The following is a 15533-nucleotide window of genomic DNA, read 5'->3' on the forward strand; positions in this document are numbered from 1 at the left end:
GCAGAATGAAGAGACTAGGAACGACTTTATTCCAGGAAAAAACAACAACTTGGAAAGACCAGTTCCTTGGTTGGTTTCCATGACTGGGGCTGTTTGGAATGACCTCCTTCTGGCCTGGCTTGTTTTCCAGATACCGTTAGGTTTACACTTTCTATTTCAAAGGTGTGTGATTATTTACTCCTTGAACAAATGCCTATTTTTATTCTAGGAATCAGCAACCAAGTGTATTATAGATTCCGTAATTACTCTGAGTTGAAAACATTACATGCCCACGGTCTTTGAGTTAATCCATTTCTTACTGGGCTTCTAGCACCTCTTCTATCCCTGTTTAAAAATGGAATCTGAGTGCTTAATCTTGAAGATGTCAAACCTGTATCTGCTGGTGGAATGATTGCAATCTTTCCCTTGCAGCTATAGAAGACCAGGCAGCATTCTGCTTCCTCATATAGCAGCTGTTCTTGAAAGTGTTATTTTAAGACCAACCTTTCCAAGACCAAGTCTTGAAACACAGAAAAGTTATGAATGCTCCTTTATCTGTTGAAGGTAACATACTCTGGAAGATCTGTACTTTCATTTCATTTGCATGTGCTCTGCCCTGAAAATATTTACACTCACATCTATGTTTCCCAAAGGTGTAATGCTGTGTTAAATTAGATGCTTTCTTCATTCTCTTCTACTTTCATGCAGGGAACAAATAGACTGCCTGCAGATTTTTTAAGCTTAAAAAGAGTTTAGGCTTCTCATTTCATTTAAATTAAATTAATTTAAAAATTATTTAAAAATTTTTGGTCTTTCTCAGCATATGATAATGCTGATTGACATGAACTGTCCAATAATTTCTTGAATAATTGGGATAAATACAGAGAATTTTTTTCTCCTCTCACATTATGAAGAGGTATTTTCCAAGAAAAATGTTTGTTTTAAATTCCATGAAATTCCCTTCCCCCTTAGTCATATGAATAAATGAGATGTAATTGCCTTTCCAATGTTCTGAAAATTGCGTACTGATCCACACTTATGTAGTTGACAATTTTTTAATGTTCTTAGTTCCAAATGTTGGGATCAATTCTTTCCAATGTTATATTTTCAATTTAATTTGCCACATATTCATTTCCTTGACACCTGATTTTTTTTGTTTGTTTCGGTTAAGGCTTTGGAATTGACTGGTAGGTTTACATATCTTTTACTTTTTTATCTTTTGTTCTTCATTCAAAATTAATTTGCCTGCTCGTGATCAGTCCCTTTCCTGATTCTCATTTCTCCTGTCCCCCAAATGCATACACATTTACGTATAAACATGCACATCTATACACTAATCCAAAACCCTGCTAGCTTTTTGGAGTCTTTCCCACTCCGTGAACTTAAACTCTCAAACCTTTCCTTCCATTTTGTAGTGTCCTACCCTTCCACATATATTTAGCCTTTTACCAGCTCATAATCTTAAATATGAGACTGGGAAGCATGGGGTTTCCTTTCCTCCTTGCCCCAGCCTATAAGCAATCATCATCCCTGTTCTCAGGCATAAAGCTCCCTTCAGCTTTTCATGCCTCCGTGTGCAATTTTTTAAAAAATTTTATTTATTTATTTGAGAGAGAGAGAGAGAGAGCGCGCGCACATGAGAGGGGGGAGGGTCAGAGGGAGAAGCAGACTCCCCATGGAGCAGGGAGCCCGATGCGGGACTCAATCCCGGGACTCCAGGATCATGACCTGAGCTGAAGGCAGTCGCTTGACCAACTGAGCCACCCAGGCGCCCCTCCGTGTGCTGTTAAGACCAACTGAAGACTGAGGATGTGCCACTGTCCTCCCTGGCCTCTTTGTCTTTCGCCCACCCTCTTTCCTAGGGTCACTAAGCCATAGTCTTGTCGCTCATGGCTTGAAAAGTGATTTGCAAAAGTCTTTTATCAGAGAAAACCCTTGCTTTTCTTCTGAAACTCTCAACTGAGATGTACTCTCCAGTCTACAAGGCATTTCATGCCTGGCAGTCGTTCCTTGTTTTATCTAATACCCTACCTTGTTTCTGCAATTTCTTACTCTCGTGTAATCAGTGATGATCTTTATTTTGTTTTCTAAACTTGCCTTAACTTAGCGAGTTTCCATGCCTGTTAATGTATCAAACAATTTTGCCAGAAACTTTCATTCATCTCACCTTAATAATATCTCCAGGGTTGGTTACTGAGAACACAAGAATCAAGGTGAAGGTGAGGGCCCCTTGTGTAGGGGTACCCGAGCCCTCCTGGCTTCAAAACAAGGGGTAGAGGCTAAGAACACAGTTCCTAAGCTTCTACTCTTTGACAGTGAACAGGTCGCCATAGACTGAATGTTTGTGTCCATTCAAAACTCGTATATTTAAACCTAACCCCTAATGTGATGGTAATTGGAGGTGGGAATATTGAGAGGTGCTTAGGTCGTAAGTGTGGAGCCCTCCTGAATGGTGTGAGTGCCTCTATGAGACCCCAGTGATCCACCATGTGAGGACACCGTAAGATGACCATCTGTGAACCAGGACGTGAGTTCTCACTAGACACTGAATTTGACAAAGACTTGATCTTCGGCTTCCAGCCTCCACAACTATGAGATACAAATTTCTGTTGTTTATAAGCCACCCTGTCTGTGGTATTTTGTTCTAGCAGCCCACACAGAGACGACACTGGTGTTCTGTAAATCATGTTTATTAAGTACTCAGATTTGGTGTCTTTGGTTTTGGTGGTTATTCCGAGTTAGTTGTAAGTAAAGCTAGAAAATTCTGTTGGAGATCCTGGCACAAGTGTCCAAGTATGAACCGAATGATAGCAGCTAGGTTGAGCCTTTGGTTCAGCTCTTGTTTTTGCCATTTACTTGTTTCTTGATCCTAGAAGAAAGAGCATTCCTTAGAATGCATCCACAATATTTTACTTACTCAGGCCCTTAATTTATCTCTACCTTTTTGCTTTCACAAATAGCATTTTGATGAATATTCTCGATATGTCCTCTTATAGGTCTGTAGGAGAATTTCCTTGGGGCATAGACCTGGGCACACCCAATTTTACTAAGTAAATTAGACAGTTCTTCAAAATGTCTTGTGTAAAACCACCACATGAAAATAAGTTTCTCCACCTCCCGTGCAACACGTGATTGCATCTAGCTTTCTGATTTTACCAATTCGATGGGTGTTACCCTGTCATTATTTTAATTTGCACTTATCTGATTACCAAGTGAAGATTAAAAATTCTTCATATAATTGTCAGCCATTCGACTGTTTCCATTTATTTATTTACTTATTTATTTAAAGATTTTATTTATTCATTTCACAGAAAGAGAAAGATTACAAGTAGGGGGAAGGGCAGAGGGAGAGGCAGACTCCCCCTGAGCAGGGAGCCCGACGCGGGACTCGATCCCAGAACCCCGGGATCATGACCTGAGCTGAAGGCAGATGCTTAACTGATTGAGCCACCCAGGTGCCCCTAAAGTGTCTCCATTTAAAACCAGGTTTTTTTTCCTTCAAGATAGGCAATAAACTAATACACTAAAGGCATATTTTCTTACACGGAACTATCATTCCTATAAACCCTCTTTTCAGGTGAAAAATTTTAAATGTACTTTCTACCAGTTTCCATCTAAGGAAGTACACTATTTCTAATCTTGTCCAGTTAAGAAACCTTATCATTGGCAAAGAGATATTAAAAAATTCAATTTTTTTTACATTTAAGAACCTCTTTCATAACGAGAACCACCACATTCGTGGGAGAGACTTTTGGCAGCATATCCCACTGCAGAGTGAGCACAATCTAAGCTTCATTTTTTTAAAAAAGATTTTATTTATTTATATATTTGTCAGAGAGAAAGAGGGCAAGCACAAGCAGGGGGAGAGGGAGAGGCAGACTTCCCACTGAGCAGGGAACCCAGTGTGGGACTCGATGGGACTCGATCCCAGGACCCTGGGATCATGACCTGAGCTGAAGGCAGACGCTTAACCGACTGAGCCACCCAGGTGCCCCTAAACTTCATTCCTAATGAATTCTTGGTGACTTTTCTTGCTCTCCTGTTTGATATCGTCTCAGGGCTTCTACCCTTTGGAGGGACTGGGGGGTGGGCCATTCTAGAAGCATCTGTTCTCATCTAATTTTTCAACATCTTCCCTGCCCCCGAAACAGAAATAGTTCCTGTGCTCCAAGTACTGTCCAGAATTGGAAGACAGATTTTGAAAACTTCACCTTGTGAGACAGAAACTAAGAGAAATCTTCCAAGAAATAAGATTGGCCACTAGCAGAAATGACATGACTTGCTAATGTGTGACTGATCAAATTGGATCATTTCCCAAATCTCAACCAATGACAAGAATGATTCCTCAATCTAATCTTATCAGAGGATTTTGGGCATATTTCCTCAATGTTACAAGAGACATACCAAACTAAGATTCTGAGATGAAATTGGGTTTACTGAGTATTTATTGTGCACTTAATACATTCTCTGGGGTATTTTCCTACAGTTTCATATATTGCCACATTTAATCTTTAACGCAATCTTTTGAGGAAATAAAGTATCCATTTCATTATTAAGGAAAATGGCATCTAAAATAACTTCTAATCTAAGTGACTGCTAGTCTATACTGGTGTGGGATCTGGAAAAAGGAGAGTCACAGAATAAAAATTTATAATGGTTTCCTTAACTAGTATATCTGACCATTAGAAATGGTACCTCAGACAGGTAGTTTTCCAAAAAAGAGGGAAAGAGAGAAATCACTAGTGAGAGAGTATTCGGCTGTTGTCTCTAGCCCAACCTACACCAACACTACACCCCCCGGCCCTCAAAGTCTATAGCTAGAGGTGACCCACCAGATGCACACCTTCAAAGCAGCCTTATGAGCAACCAAAGGTATCATCTTCTCTAAGCTGGCAGCACAAAGCTGGTCTCTGGCCTCTCTGGAGAGCGGCAGAAGAAAACCCTGCTGCTAATGCAACAAGGACTAAGGCAAGTTCCTGTGAGTCCAGATGTCCCGGTGGTAAGGGGCACAGCTGTGGGATGTGGTCATCTCATCTAGACTAGTGGAGGTCATTGGTGACTCTTAACTATTCCTCTTTTTTTTTTCTATTGCTCAGTTATTTATTGTTATATAATGAATTACCCCCCCCCAAAAAAAACTTGGCAGCTTAAAACAACAAATTTATTATTTCCCACAGCTTCAGAAGTTCAGGAAACAGACAGCGGTTTAGCTGGGTAGTCTGGTTCAGGGTCTCTCAAGAAGAGTCAAGCTGTCCGCAGGGGCTATGGTCACCTGAGGCTTGACTGGGGCTGGAGATGGTTCACTCCCATGGCTACTGGTAGTTCTTCACGGACTGTTGGAGAAGGCATCGGTTTAGTATCGAGTGGACCTCTTTCACAGGGCTGCCTGAGCGTCCGCCCAACATGGCAGCTAGGGTCCCCCAGAGCAAGTAGCCCGAGAGAGGGACCAAGCAGGAAACACTACCTCCTGTTAGCTAGCCTCCAAAGTAGGTCTCTGTCACTTTGACTTCATGCCATTGGCTTTGTCCGATTCACTAGAAGCCAGTTCCTAAATCCAGCCCTAACTCGAGGGGAGAGGAATTAGGCTCCATTTTTTGAAGGTAAGCGTATCAAAGAATTTTTGAACATGTCCTAAAACCACCTTTTCTATGTCCAAACTTAGCCTTCAAATAGAATATATCCTTACTGATCCATAGACTCCCCAATCCCAGCAGATGTCCTTTCTGAGGAGCTAGAAAACATAACTTCTAGCTTCCGCCCTGGCCTTTTCACTTCAAGGAAAACAGGCTTTCCTGCCCCTAGTTTTTTGTTGTGTTTTGTTTTAAACTAATTCTCCTTTATTTTCCTACAGCCATTGGAGGCTCATCAGATCTTCTTCCATCCTAGGGTTTAAAGAAAGAATTCTAAAGAGATCAACCAGCTTTATCCCCTAATACTTGGATACTTTTGGAAAAGATAAACTTTTCTAGAGCTAGTGAGGGTGTATGGATAGGCCCTGTCTAAACCCCAGCTGTTGTCAATTCCATATACAAAGAGATATGTAAAGATACTTCGGAAACTGTAAAGTTTTATATAATTGTTGTTGTCAGTGTTTTATCTGCTCACCATGGGAATCGAAGCAGTGGTGACAAAAAGCATCTAGGATGAAAGGTGTAAAGCACTCAGGACCTACCTATGGCTGAGTGGGAGCTATCTTGTGTCTAAAAGACAGCAAATTAACCATACATTCATTCAACTAGAATTTAATGAGCACCGATTCACATGAAATTTTGGGGAACACGTCTGAAGTGTCCTGTAAGGGATAATGGTCAAGTGGAGTAGGGGTTATTACCCCAGATGGTCTCACTGTGGCTTGTCCCCCAGGGAAGTCACCATTACGTCAGGTGACCGGTGTCCAGGCCTCAGCAACCAGATCCTGAGGTTGGGTTGCCTGTGGTTTGCTCCACATGCACACTCTCCATTACCAGGCTCCTGGACGCTGGCAAAGACCCAAGGGGCCATTTTACTGATGTCACAGTATCTTAGGATGGGTGTGAAAGAGAATAAACATTTCAGACCTTTATCCCATACAGTTACCAGATGTTAGTGCTAAACAGGAGAAATTCAATTCTCGAGAGAAAAATAGTCTGAATACTAGCTCATTTTCTATGAGCTGCAGCCAAATTCCAACTTTTTGTTTTCTTGGGAGTTGTGGAGGACACACTGAGTGTCAAGAAAATCCTGCTAGATCCTAGGCAAAACACCAGCATTGCCTGACTTTAACCTGGAGGCACTCACCACTTCCTCAGAACTGGGACAATTCAATGAGCAAACTCTAGGGAACAACTAAAACGTGCAAGGTGCTCTTCCATGCGCCGTGGGTACTTTGGGGAACACAATTACAGAACTCTGCTCCCAGAGTTAGGTCAGGTGTGGGGCTAGGAGGTACCAGTATCCACGCAATGACTCTCCCTTTACTTGGTGGTAAAGTTCCTTTCCAAGTGTTGGCTTTCTTTACATCTGGATTACTCAAAAGAGACCAAAGGGTGAGTCAGCAGGCACTGGTTTTTAATATTAGTTGCCTCTTCAGGAACGGTTTTGAGTACCGACTAAACAGGCGAGGCCTTCCCAGCTTACAAATCGCATAAAGGAGATGCTGTAGCTGCTAGAGAAGACCACGGCATCCCTTCCCCGGACCCAAAACATCCAACCCAGTAGAACAGCCACTCTCCGTGAAAACGGAAGTGGCTCTGAAAAGAGCCTTTGGGAGGGAAAGCAAACGCGCTCGGGGAAGCTTCGCAACGGCAGATTATGCTCTCTCCCCGCGGATGCGGCGCGCCAGCTGGATGTCCTTGGGCATGATGGTGACGCGCTTGGCGTGGATGGCGCACAGGTTGGTGTCCTCGAAGAGCCCCACCAGGTAGGCCTCGCACGCCTCCTGCAGGGCCATGACGGCCGAGCTCTGGAAGCGCAGGTCGGTCTTGAAGTCCTGCGCGATCTCGCGCACCAGCCGCTGGAACGGCAGCTTGCGGATCAGCAGCTCGGTGGACTTCTGGTAGCGCCGGATCTCGCGCAGGGCCACCGTGCCGGGCCGGTAGCGGTGCGGCTTCTTGACGCCGCCGGTGGCCGGCGCGCTCTTGCGGGCCGCCTTGGTGGCCAGCTGCTTGCGCGGGGCCTTGCCGCCGGTCGACTTGCGGGCCGTCTGCTTCGTGCGAGCCATGACCAAACACTTGTGCTGCAAAAACTAGCAACTGCTGAGTTGGTGTCGGACCAGACTTTATACTCATGAGCCCATCCTGATTGGTCAGAGCTGTCGCAGGAGTAACCTGATTGGTCAGAGCTGTCGCAGGAGTAACCTGATTGGTTTTCAATCCAATCCTCGTTTGAGTCCTAAGATCTCCGAAACGGTTTTGTTTTCCATGCTTGGTTTTATTTTTGTTTCCTATTTTTACAGGAAAAAATTATGGCTATACTCCATCCTAAGTTTACTGTTTTCAACCAAAACGTTAAGATTCCACCAGTGAAAAGGAATGGGACCTAGAATCTGGAAGTCAGAGCCCAAAGTGTCCTTAAAAAAATGCATTTTCATTTCAGCCCTTTCCCCCTTTTCATATAGTATGGGGAAAAATAGAATCATCTGTTGGTTAGTCTAAGAAAAGTTGCGTTTCATAACTACATCATTAAGATCTGCTTCTGCTGACTGTGCCGAGACCCAGAACAAAGTTTTCAAGTAAGAAGGGCACAGCGGCCGCCTGGAACACCAGAACTTGACTTTACCCCGCGTGGCGCGGGGGAGGGGAGCTTGGTAAGTGTTAGACTTCTCAATACCAGCGAGCGGTTATCTGACATCATTAACTTACTCATGCAATCAAGTGGCTGATTGGGGTACTTAATATGTAAATCGTGCTAAATTTAATCAGCAGGCGTGAAGTGCTAAGATTTAATGACCGATAACTAAGCTTTTTTCTAGGAGTAGCTCCGAAGTGTTAGGAAGCTTTTCGTTGACCAATGAACCATCAGGTTGTACTACTGATAAAGATCCAGGAACAAAAGATTTAGCGTTTGCTGGAACAAAAATTTACTTTTTAACTAACCAGAAGTGTGTTCGTGGGGAGGAGACAATAAAGGTGGTTTAATGGTTTTATAATTGAGAATATGCATTGTATGGCCTTTACCAGAATTGGCCACGTCAAAAAGGAGACCAGTTGTTTCGTGTTCTTTACATCCAAGAGTGTTAAGTTCTTCCTCAGAAGTGGTGGGTGGCTCTGAAAAGAGCCTTTGGTTCCTAAAGACTGGTATCTGAACTGAGACCTTACTTGCCCTTGGCCTTGTGGTGGCTCTCGGTCTTCTTGGGCAGCAGCACGGCCTGGATGTTGGGCAGGACGCCGCCCTGCGCGATGGTCACGCGGCCCAGCAGCTTGTTGAGCTCCTCGTCGTTGCGGATGGCCAGCTGCAGGTGGCGCGGGATGATGCGCGTCTTCTTGTTGTCGCGCGCCGCGTTGCCCGCCAGCTCCAGGATCTCGGCCGTCAGGTACTCGAGCACGGCCGCCAGGTACACGGGCGCGCCGGCCCCGACCCGCTCGGCGTAGTTGCCCTTGCGGAGCAGGCGGTGGACGCGGCCCACCGGGAACTGCAGGCCGGCCCGCGACGAGCGCGTCTTGGCCTTGGCGCGAGCCTTGCCGCCTTGCTTGCCGCGACCTGACATCACGGCCCCAAACGCACCGCGAGCAGCTGCCAAACCTAAAGCGCCAGCCCAGCACTTTTTATAACCCTGTTGGGCGCCAAAAGGGAGGTTGTGCATTGGCTAAGACTGTGGCTTCGTATCGCCCAATGGAAATGCAACTTTGGGATCCTTGCGTTCCGATTGGGCAGGACTAACTTCTGACGTTGGGTTGAACAGTCACCAATCAGACGCAGGGTGTCATTTACGCCTTATTTGCATAAGGGCTTCTATATAAACCGGACAAGGGGCGCCTTGCTTACGCTGTTACTTCGGTTTTTCGTGAGATCTTTCGGTGCAGTCTGCAGTATGCCCGAGCCCGCCAAGTCGGCTCCGGCCCCGAAGAAGGGCTCCAAGAAGGCGGTGACCAAGGCGCAGAAGAAGGACGGCAAGAAGCGCAAGCGCAGCCGCAAGGAGAGCTACTCGGTGTACGTGTACAAGGTGCTGAAGCAGGTGCACCCCGACACCGGCATCTCGTCCAAGGCCATGGGCATCATGAACTCGTTCGTCAACGACATCTTCGAGCGCATCGCGGGCGAGGCGTCCCGCCTGGCGCATTACAACAAGCGCTCGACCATCACGTCCCGGGAGATCCAGACGGCCGTGCGCCTGCTGCTGCCCGGGGAGCTGGCCAAGCACGCCGTGTCCGAGGGCACCAAGGCCGTCACCAAGTACACCAGCTCTAAGTGAGCCCGCCGGCCGCTGACCGCAACCCAAAGGCTCTTTTCAGAGCCATCTACACTTTCAGAGAGGAGCTGGTGCGTTTTGGCAGTAGTGAGTCGCCTTTGGTAGTGTTTGGGTGGGGGGGCAGGGTTGGGAGAGGAGAGGTCGCTGGGAAGAAGGCTAAGACGCTGGATAAACCTTGAGGCTTACTACCAACTCAGTGTGGGTCTTTTGACGCCCTCTGCAACGAGGCTTCAGCTTCGTGCTTTAGTCAATAGCCGAAATTTCGCCTTTGGTTATGCTTTTGTCAATGAAGCCCCTGTCGTTAATAAGCCTTAGGGATTGGCGGCAGATCTCGCCGACAAACTATCCTACCTGGTGGCGAGCAGTTCCCCAAGCTCATCGTGTTCTCGAACTCGGCATCCCATTCCTTCTCTTTCTTGGCTCTTTCTCGCATGGATGTTTTTCCTCGGGAGACCTTCGGAGCGGCGGGTTAGGACGCACTGCCCTCTACTGCCATCTTGTGGCAGAAAGCGGAGGCAGAGCTCCAAGGCGTTGCTTTTTCCAGATCGAATTGAGATGTTTTCTTCGAAGTTCAACTTCCCAAGGACGACGGTGAGCTGAGGTATATAGGGTCACTATTTCTTTCTCCCTTTAGCCATTGGATTGAAGTCTCTCCAACAGTCGGTCTTGCACATGAAAGAAGGGGAGTCAAAGATGTCAAATAACCAAAATACTCAGCAACCTAAAACAAACCCTGTTTTGTATTTCTGGTCCTCAAAGTGTAAGACTTTAATGTTTCCTGTAAACCTAAACATCTGACAGAACACTCATACTCCTGATTTTGCTGGGCTGCTCTTTGAAGACACGTCAGGATTTAGGAATATGATTACATATAACTAAGTTGCACTTTCTTTACCAAGAAGTCAGTATACGCTTGGTAACCTTGGTCATTTTGCAGGTCCCTCTGCCCTTTTAAATATGCGTGTTGCCCCCTAAATCTGACTCTTGGTCTTTGCACGTAGACTTTTTCTTTCCAAATGTTTCTCTTACTCCTTGTTCGGCACTTACCTGCCTAACCAAGTTCAAACATCCTATTAAAATGCTTGCATTCATTTTCTGGTGTTGCCACAACAAAATGCCATTTATTTGGGTGGTTTAAAAAAACATGTATTTATTTTCTCAGGGTTCTGTGGGCTTCAAGTCCAAGATCAAGGTGTGAGTAGGCTTGGCTTCCCTCTGGGCTTGCACCGGAGAACTCATGTGGCCTTTTTCTCTGTGTTTGCACACCTCTGGAGTCTCTCCATTTCTTCTAACAACATCAGTCCTATAGAATTAGGACCTTCCTTATGCTTTCATCTAACCTTCATTACCTCTTAAAGACCATGTGTCCAAATACAGTCGCACTGGGGTTAGAACTAAAATGTGTGAATTTTGAGAGAACATGCTTCAATCCATTACGGCACATAAGGCCATTTTCCATGCTTTGCTCTCAGCCTTCTATTCCAAATTGTCTTTCATAAAATACCTACATCTAGCTTAAGCTGCCGCTAGAGAGACAGCTCTGCTGTCCCCCAAACCGGAGGTTTAAAGTCAAATGCTCACAAAGGCCCAGCCCATAAGAGCAAAACTGGCTGGATACTAGAAATCAGGCCTCAGCTCCACAAAGAAAGGTGCTCTTTGCTAGTTTGCTTGAAGCACATGGACTCCTGACACCAAATTTCATTTTCCCGGTTTTAATAGCGTGTTTCACTGTTCTCTTGATGCCGCTGTATGAACTGTAGCACGAGGACGTTGAAAAATGCCAGCTAGCATCTGCCCATGAAAGGGGATCAGTTGGAACTTCAGAGACCTGAAGAACACAAGGCCTATGCAATGGGTTTCACCTGATTGTTGCCCTGTGGGGCCGCAAGCCCTGGACAGCGAAACTTTCCATTTTTCAAGGGGATATGCATTTTAATATGGGATATTGTAAATTTTCAGTATAGGCAGCTAGTAAAAAATGTATAGCGTAGTGCAGATTAAACAAAAAATGTCTGCATGCTTCATCAAACCCTTAAGCTCACAGGTGGAGATCTCTGGGCATTAACAGATTTCTGTGCCCATGACAAGCTGTCCTATGTCCTTCCCCTGCCACCAAAGCCCAGATCTCATGCCCAGATCTCCCCAGCTTCCTAAACCCTCCCCTGAAAAGAATCTGTTCTCTTGGCAGCCCTGGGCAGAGACCAGGTCTTGCACACAGCAGGCATCCACCAGCTATTTCGTGCCATTTAAATAAATGGATAAAGAAGTGAGCTAAAAGAGAGATTTTAATTCTTTAAGCTACTACCAGCAATGAAATAGAAGTGGTGAAAGTATTTGGAGTTGTTTATTATGGATTTAATAGTTACCTGGATAAATAAACCCATTCCTCTCTCATTATGTGAAATTTGTCTTACTGTGATATATTCTCTACCTACTTTACTTTGGTCTAGTCTCAACATTTTCTCCGTTTTCTTTTGCTGATTGTCCCCATCTCTCCTGTCTCATCACAAAGGAAAGGAAAGAGACTGTAGAGGCCACAAGAATCTTAAAGTTCCACTCCTTCCCTTCTTACAGTGACTCCCTTCTGCAAATGGCCCACCCTTGCTCCCTGAACCCAGCCTATTTCTTTCTTTTAGCCCCTCATTTTCTACTGTCCATTTAAATGAGACACAGACTCTCACATTCTGTTTAAATCAACTGTCTAGTGAATCACTGATTTTATTTTATTTTATTTTTTACTTTACCTTCATGCATATGAAATAAATAAGAACCAAATTGTCTTCTGACTGAACAAAGAAATATCACAAAGGTAAAGGTCTTGAAGGAAAAAGGCAGTTCCAGTTAGCATCTTATGACGAGGGCAACACATTTTTAAAGAGAAAGACACCAGAAACCAATATTGCACTGTACGTTAACTAAGTAAAATTTAAATTAAAAAAAATTAAAATTAAATAAAGAGAAAGACAATCATTTGCAGACTTAGAATTTAAACGTGACTTTCAGAGGTCATACACTCTGAAGTCAGTCGACATCTTTGAAAATCCTTCATCAGAAACATCAGTGGCCAGGTCCATTTTGTGAAGCCCTCCAGGATCTCTTCCTCAGCAGCTGCAAAGAAGGGGATTTCCCTGTCCTGCACTAGAAGAGGTCAGTGTTTTCAAGGTTAAGTGCTGGCCTTCCCCTAGTTGGTACCTACAGATAAAAGCAGGCCTGAGAATGAAATGTTGACATGGAGAAGTAAAAAGGGAAAAGGGGGTTATTAGTAAAAGAGATGTGAGTTGTCAGAATAGATTACCAACAATTTGGACGCGGATGAAGGGGATCCCAAGGTGGCCTCTCATTGATTCACTGTGGTGCCATGAGGCAGCCTCCAGGGTACGTGATCCGTGGACGGGCACATCTTTGGTCGCCTTTAAATCGTTAGGTTATTTTACAACCTGATAGAGAAATAATGTAAGTTGTAGATATTAGTAGAGTGCAGATGACTCCAGGTGATGAATGTGGGAAGGAAGCGGGGAAAGACTGAGCTGGTCTCAGTCTCGTCGTCGTCCTCCAAAGCTCATCCAATGGACACTCAGCTCTGCAAGAGGAATACAGCTCCACGCAAGGAGCGTCTAGGCCTCTCTGAAATTCTGCGGTTTGGAAATCTCAACAGTCAGCATCCGTAGAGGACTTGGGTCCGTGGCCAACAAGTGAGGACTACAAGTGAGGGCGACGACTTCGAGGAGTCAGAAGGCTCGAGCTCTGTCCACCACTCATCCCAGTTGCAGCTGCTCCTTGCAAATAAAAATTATGCACCCAACGGCCCCGACAAGAAGGGGAGAGATGCCCATCAAATTCAGGTAGAGTTGCCCTGAAAAAGATACTAGGATTGGGGCTGCCATTTAAAAGAGGGCTTCAGTTGCTGTGTGCTTTTTTTTTTTTCTCCTAGCTGATGGGTTAAAATCAATTCTCTGCTCTCCGACAGGGGGCACGTGACCTTGCTTGGTTTGAGATCTCTGATTGGTGGATTATTTTCATCCAAAAGTTAGTAAAGCTTTCCTTAGGCGGGGGAAACAGGATTCTAAGCCCGTGTTGTAGACGCACCCCATGTGGGGCGGGGCGGGACGGGAATGTTGGAAAACAAAGCAAAAGGAAAAGGCCAGTTAGCAGAGGATGGTTTCGATCCATCGACCTCTGGGTTATGGGCCCAGCACGCTTCCGCTGCGCCACTCTGCTCACCTCCGAAAACGTCCTTTAAGTAATCCCTTTATTCTATTTTCTTTTAAAGGCTGTGGCCTTCCTCCTGGTTTTTCTTCCTCCTCAAAAACTACACACCCGTTCTGTCCACGCTCCGACAACAGAATGAGTCCAGAGCACACGACTCCACGTATATTCTGAAAGCAGGAAATTCGATGCTCCTGTCGGGAAACGGCGGCCGCCAGCCTGCGCCACGGGCCTCCGCGGAGGCGGCTCTGCGTCTCGTCTCAGAGTCCCAGAAACGGTGAGCAGCCTCGGAAACCGCACTTGGAAGGAATCCTACGACTACACGGGGGCAATTTCAAAACGATTTGAAAGGACTGAAAGGAAAAAACAAAAAAACCAACAGGCCGTTGCATTGGCCGGGAATCGAACCCGGGCCTCCCGCGTGGCAGGCGAGAATTCTACCACTGAACCACCAATGCCTCGTGTTTGAGGGGGTCACGCCGGAGATAGAAAAGGGTTAGCCTGCTGGGTTTTTTTTGTTTTGGTTTTGTTTTTTTTGCTAATAGCAATACACGTGTATTCCTTTTTTTCCTTTTTTAGCTTGTTTTCTGCTCTTATTGACTACAACCTTGTAATAATCCTTCTTCCCCACTCTTCAGGAAAACCTCACTTTCGTGGCAATCCCGCGACCCGGAGCCCGGCCGGGTGGGGGCGACGCGGTGGGACCCCCGGGCACGCGGCGGGCACAGCGAGGTGGGACCCCCGGGGACCGCGCAGGGAGGGGCCCAGCGCCGCTCTCTGCGGGCCGCCCAGGAGAAAAGCAAGGCAGGGGGAGAGGCAGGCTTCGGTTGCCGTGGTTACGCAGGTGGCTCCGGAGAGGTCTCAATGAAGGGTAATTTCCAAAACAAAAAACAGGTACAATCATAACGGTCCTGTGAATACAAAAATGAACTCCTTTTTTAGCCCCTTAATGAAATAACTGATGAGATGTTACTACCAGGTCAGAGGAGAATTCAAAGGGATGCCATGTACAGATCAGGGAATTTGATGTGAATGTGTAAATAGGGGCACAACTGGCTTTTCCGCGGTGGGAGTGGGTAGGGGGGAGTGGGTCGAGGAGGAGGAAAATGTCCCATCAGGAGACACAACTAATTTGCTTGTCTATAGACACGAATTATTTTCTATTGCTTTCAGTTACCTACAGTTTACAGAGTTGTAAAATAGCTCCCATTGGACTAGAATCAGATGACACAGAAGGGCGTGCCGAAATTTTCCTTTGCAGCACAGACTTTGCTACAGTCTTTTTCTTTTTCAGGGACGTCTGCCAATTTTGAGGACAAACTTAAGGGCCAAACTCGGAAGCTAAACACACCTTTAAAATCTCACCATTGCTCCGGGACTATGACCCCCAGCTGAAGGCAGTCGCTCAACCGAGTATGGTCTTTGTTAAGGACCCCACTGCTCATTCATTCATCCCCACCCC

General features: G+C 45.7%; 3 protein-coding genes and 2 non-coding genes across 8 annotated transcripts; 1 reads left to right on the forward strand and 4 right to left on the reverse strand.

The window, feature by feature from the left end:
- Nucleotides 1–5158: 5158 nt before the first annotated feature.
- Nucleotides 5159–8542, reverse strand: LOC148164203 (histone H3.1). Its single transcript, XM_088024194.1, has one exon. It carries the CDS (start codon nucleotides 7676–7678, stop codon nucleotides 7268–7270), a length of 411 nt encoding a protein of 136 aa, XP_087880320.1. The 5' UTR covers nucleotides 7679–8542; the 3' UTR covers nucleotides 5159–7267.
- A 145-nt stretch (nucleotides 8543–8687) lies between these two features.
- On the reverse strand, nucleotides 8688–9163 carry LOC148164204 (histone H2A type 1-E). Its single transcript, XM_088024198.1, has one exon. The coding sequence runs from the start codon at nucleotides 9161–9163 to the stop codon at nucleotides 8771–8773; it is 393 nt and encodes a 130-aa protein (XP_087880324.1). The 3' UTR covers nucleotides 8688–8770.
- Nucleotides 9164–9455: 292 nt separating this feature from the next.
- LOC148164205 (histone H2B type 1-C/E/F/G/I) lies at nucleotides 9456–14645 on the forward strand. 4 transcript variants are annotated; one of them, XM_088024202.1, is made up of 3 exons: nucleotides 9456–10466; nucleotides 13424–13707; nucleotides 14136–14645. In XM_088024202.1, exon 1 carries the CDS (start codon nucleotides 9488–9490, stop codon nucleotides 9866–9868), a length of 381 nt encoding a protein of 126 aa, XP_087880328.1. In that variant the 5' UTR covers nucleotides 9456–9487; the 3' UTR covers nucleotides 9869–10466; nucleotides 13424–13707; nucleotides 14136–14645. The 4 variants fall into 4 exon arrangements, with proteins under 4 accessions (XP_087880328.1, XP_087880330.1, XP_087880327.1 ...); XM_088024204.1 differs by lacking the exon at nucleotides 13424–13707 and having other exon boundaries at nucleotides 9456–9936; XM_088024201.1 differs by lacking the exons at nucleotides 13424–13707; nucleotides 14136–14645 and adding an exon at nucleotides 11585–12269.
- On the reverse strand, nucleotides 14012–14083 carry TRNAM-CAU (transfer RNA methionine (anticodon CAU)). Its single transcript has one exon. It is a non-coding gene; the product is annotated as a tRNA-Met (tRNA).
- TRNAG-GCC (transfer RNA glycine (anticodon GCC)) lies at nucleotides 14459–14529 on the reverse strand. The gene has a single exon. It is a non-coding gene; the product is annotated as a tRNA-Gly (tRNA).
- Nucleotides 14646–15533: the final 888 nt, after the last annotated feature.

This window comes from Eumetopias jubatus, unplaced genomic scaffold, assembly GCF_037043125.1.
Source record: "Eumetopias jubatus isolate StellerSeaLion01/CBP00866 unplaced genomic scaffold, mEumJub1_p1.0 scaffold_6, whole genome shotgun sequence".
Lineage (NCBI taxonomy): Eukaryota > Metazoa > Chordata > Mammalia > Carnivora > Otariidae > Eumetopias > Eumetopias jubatus.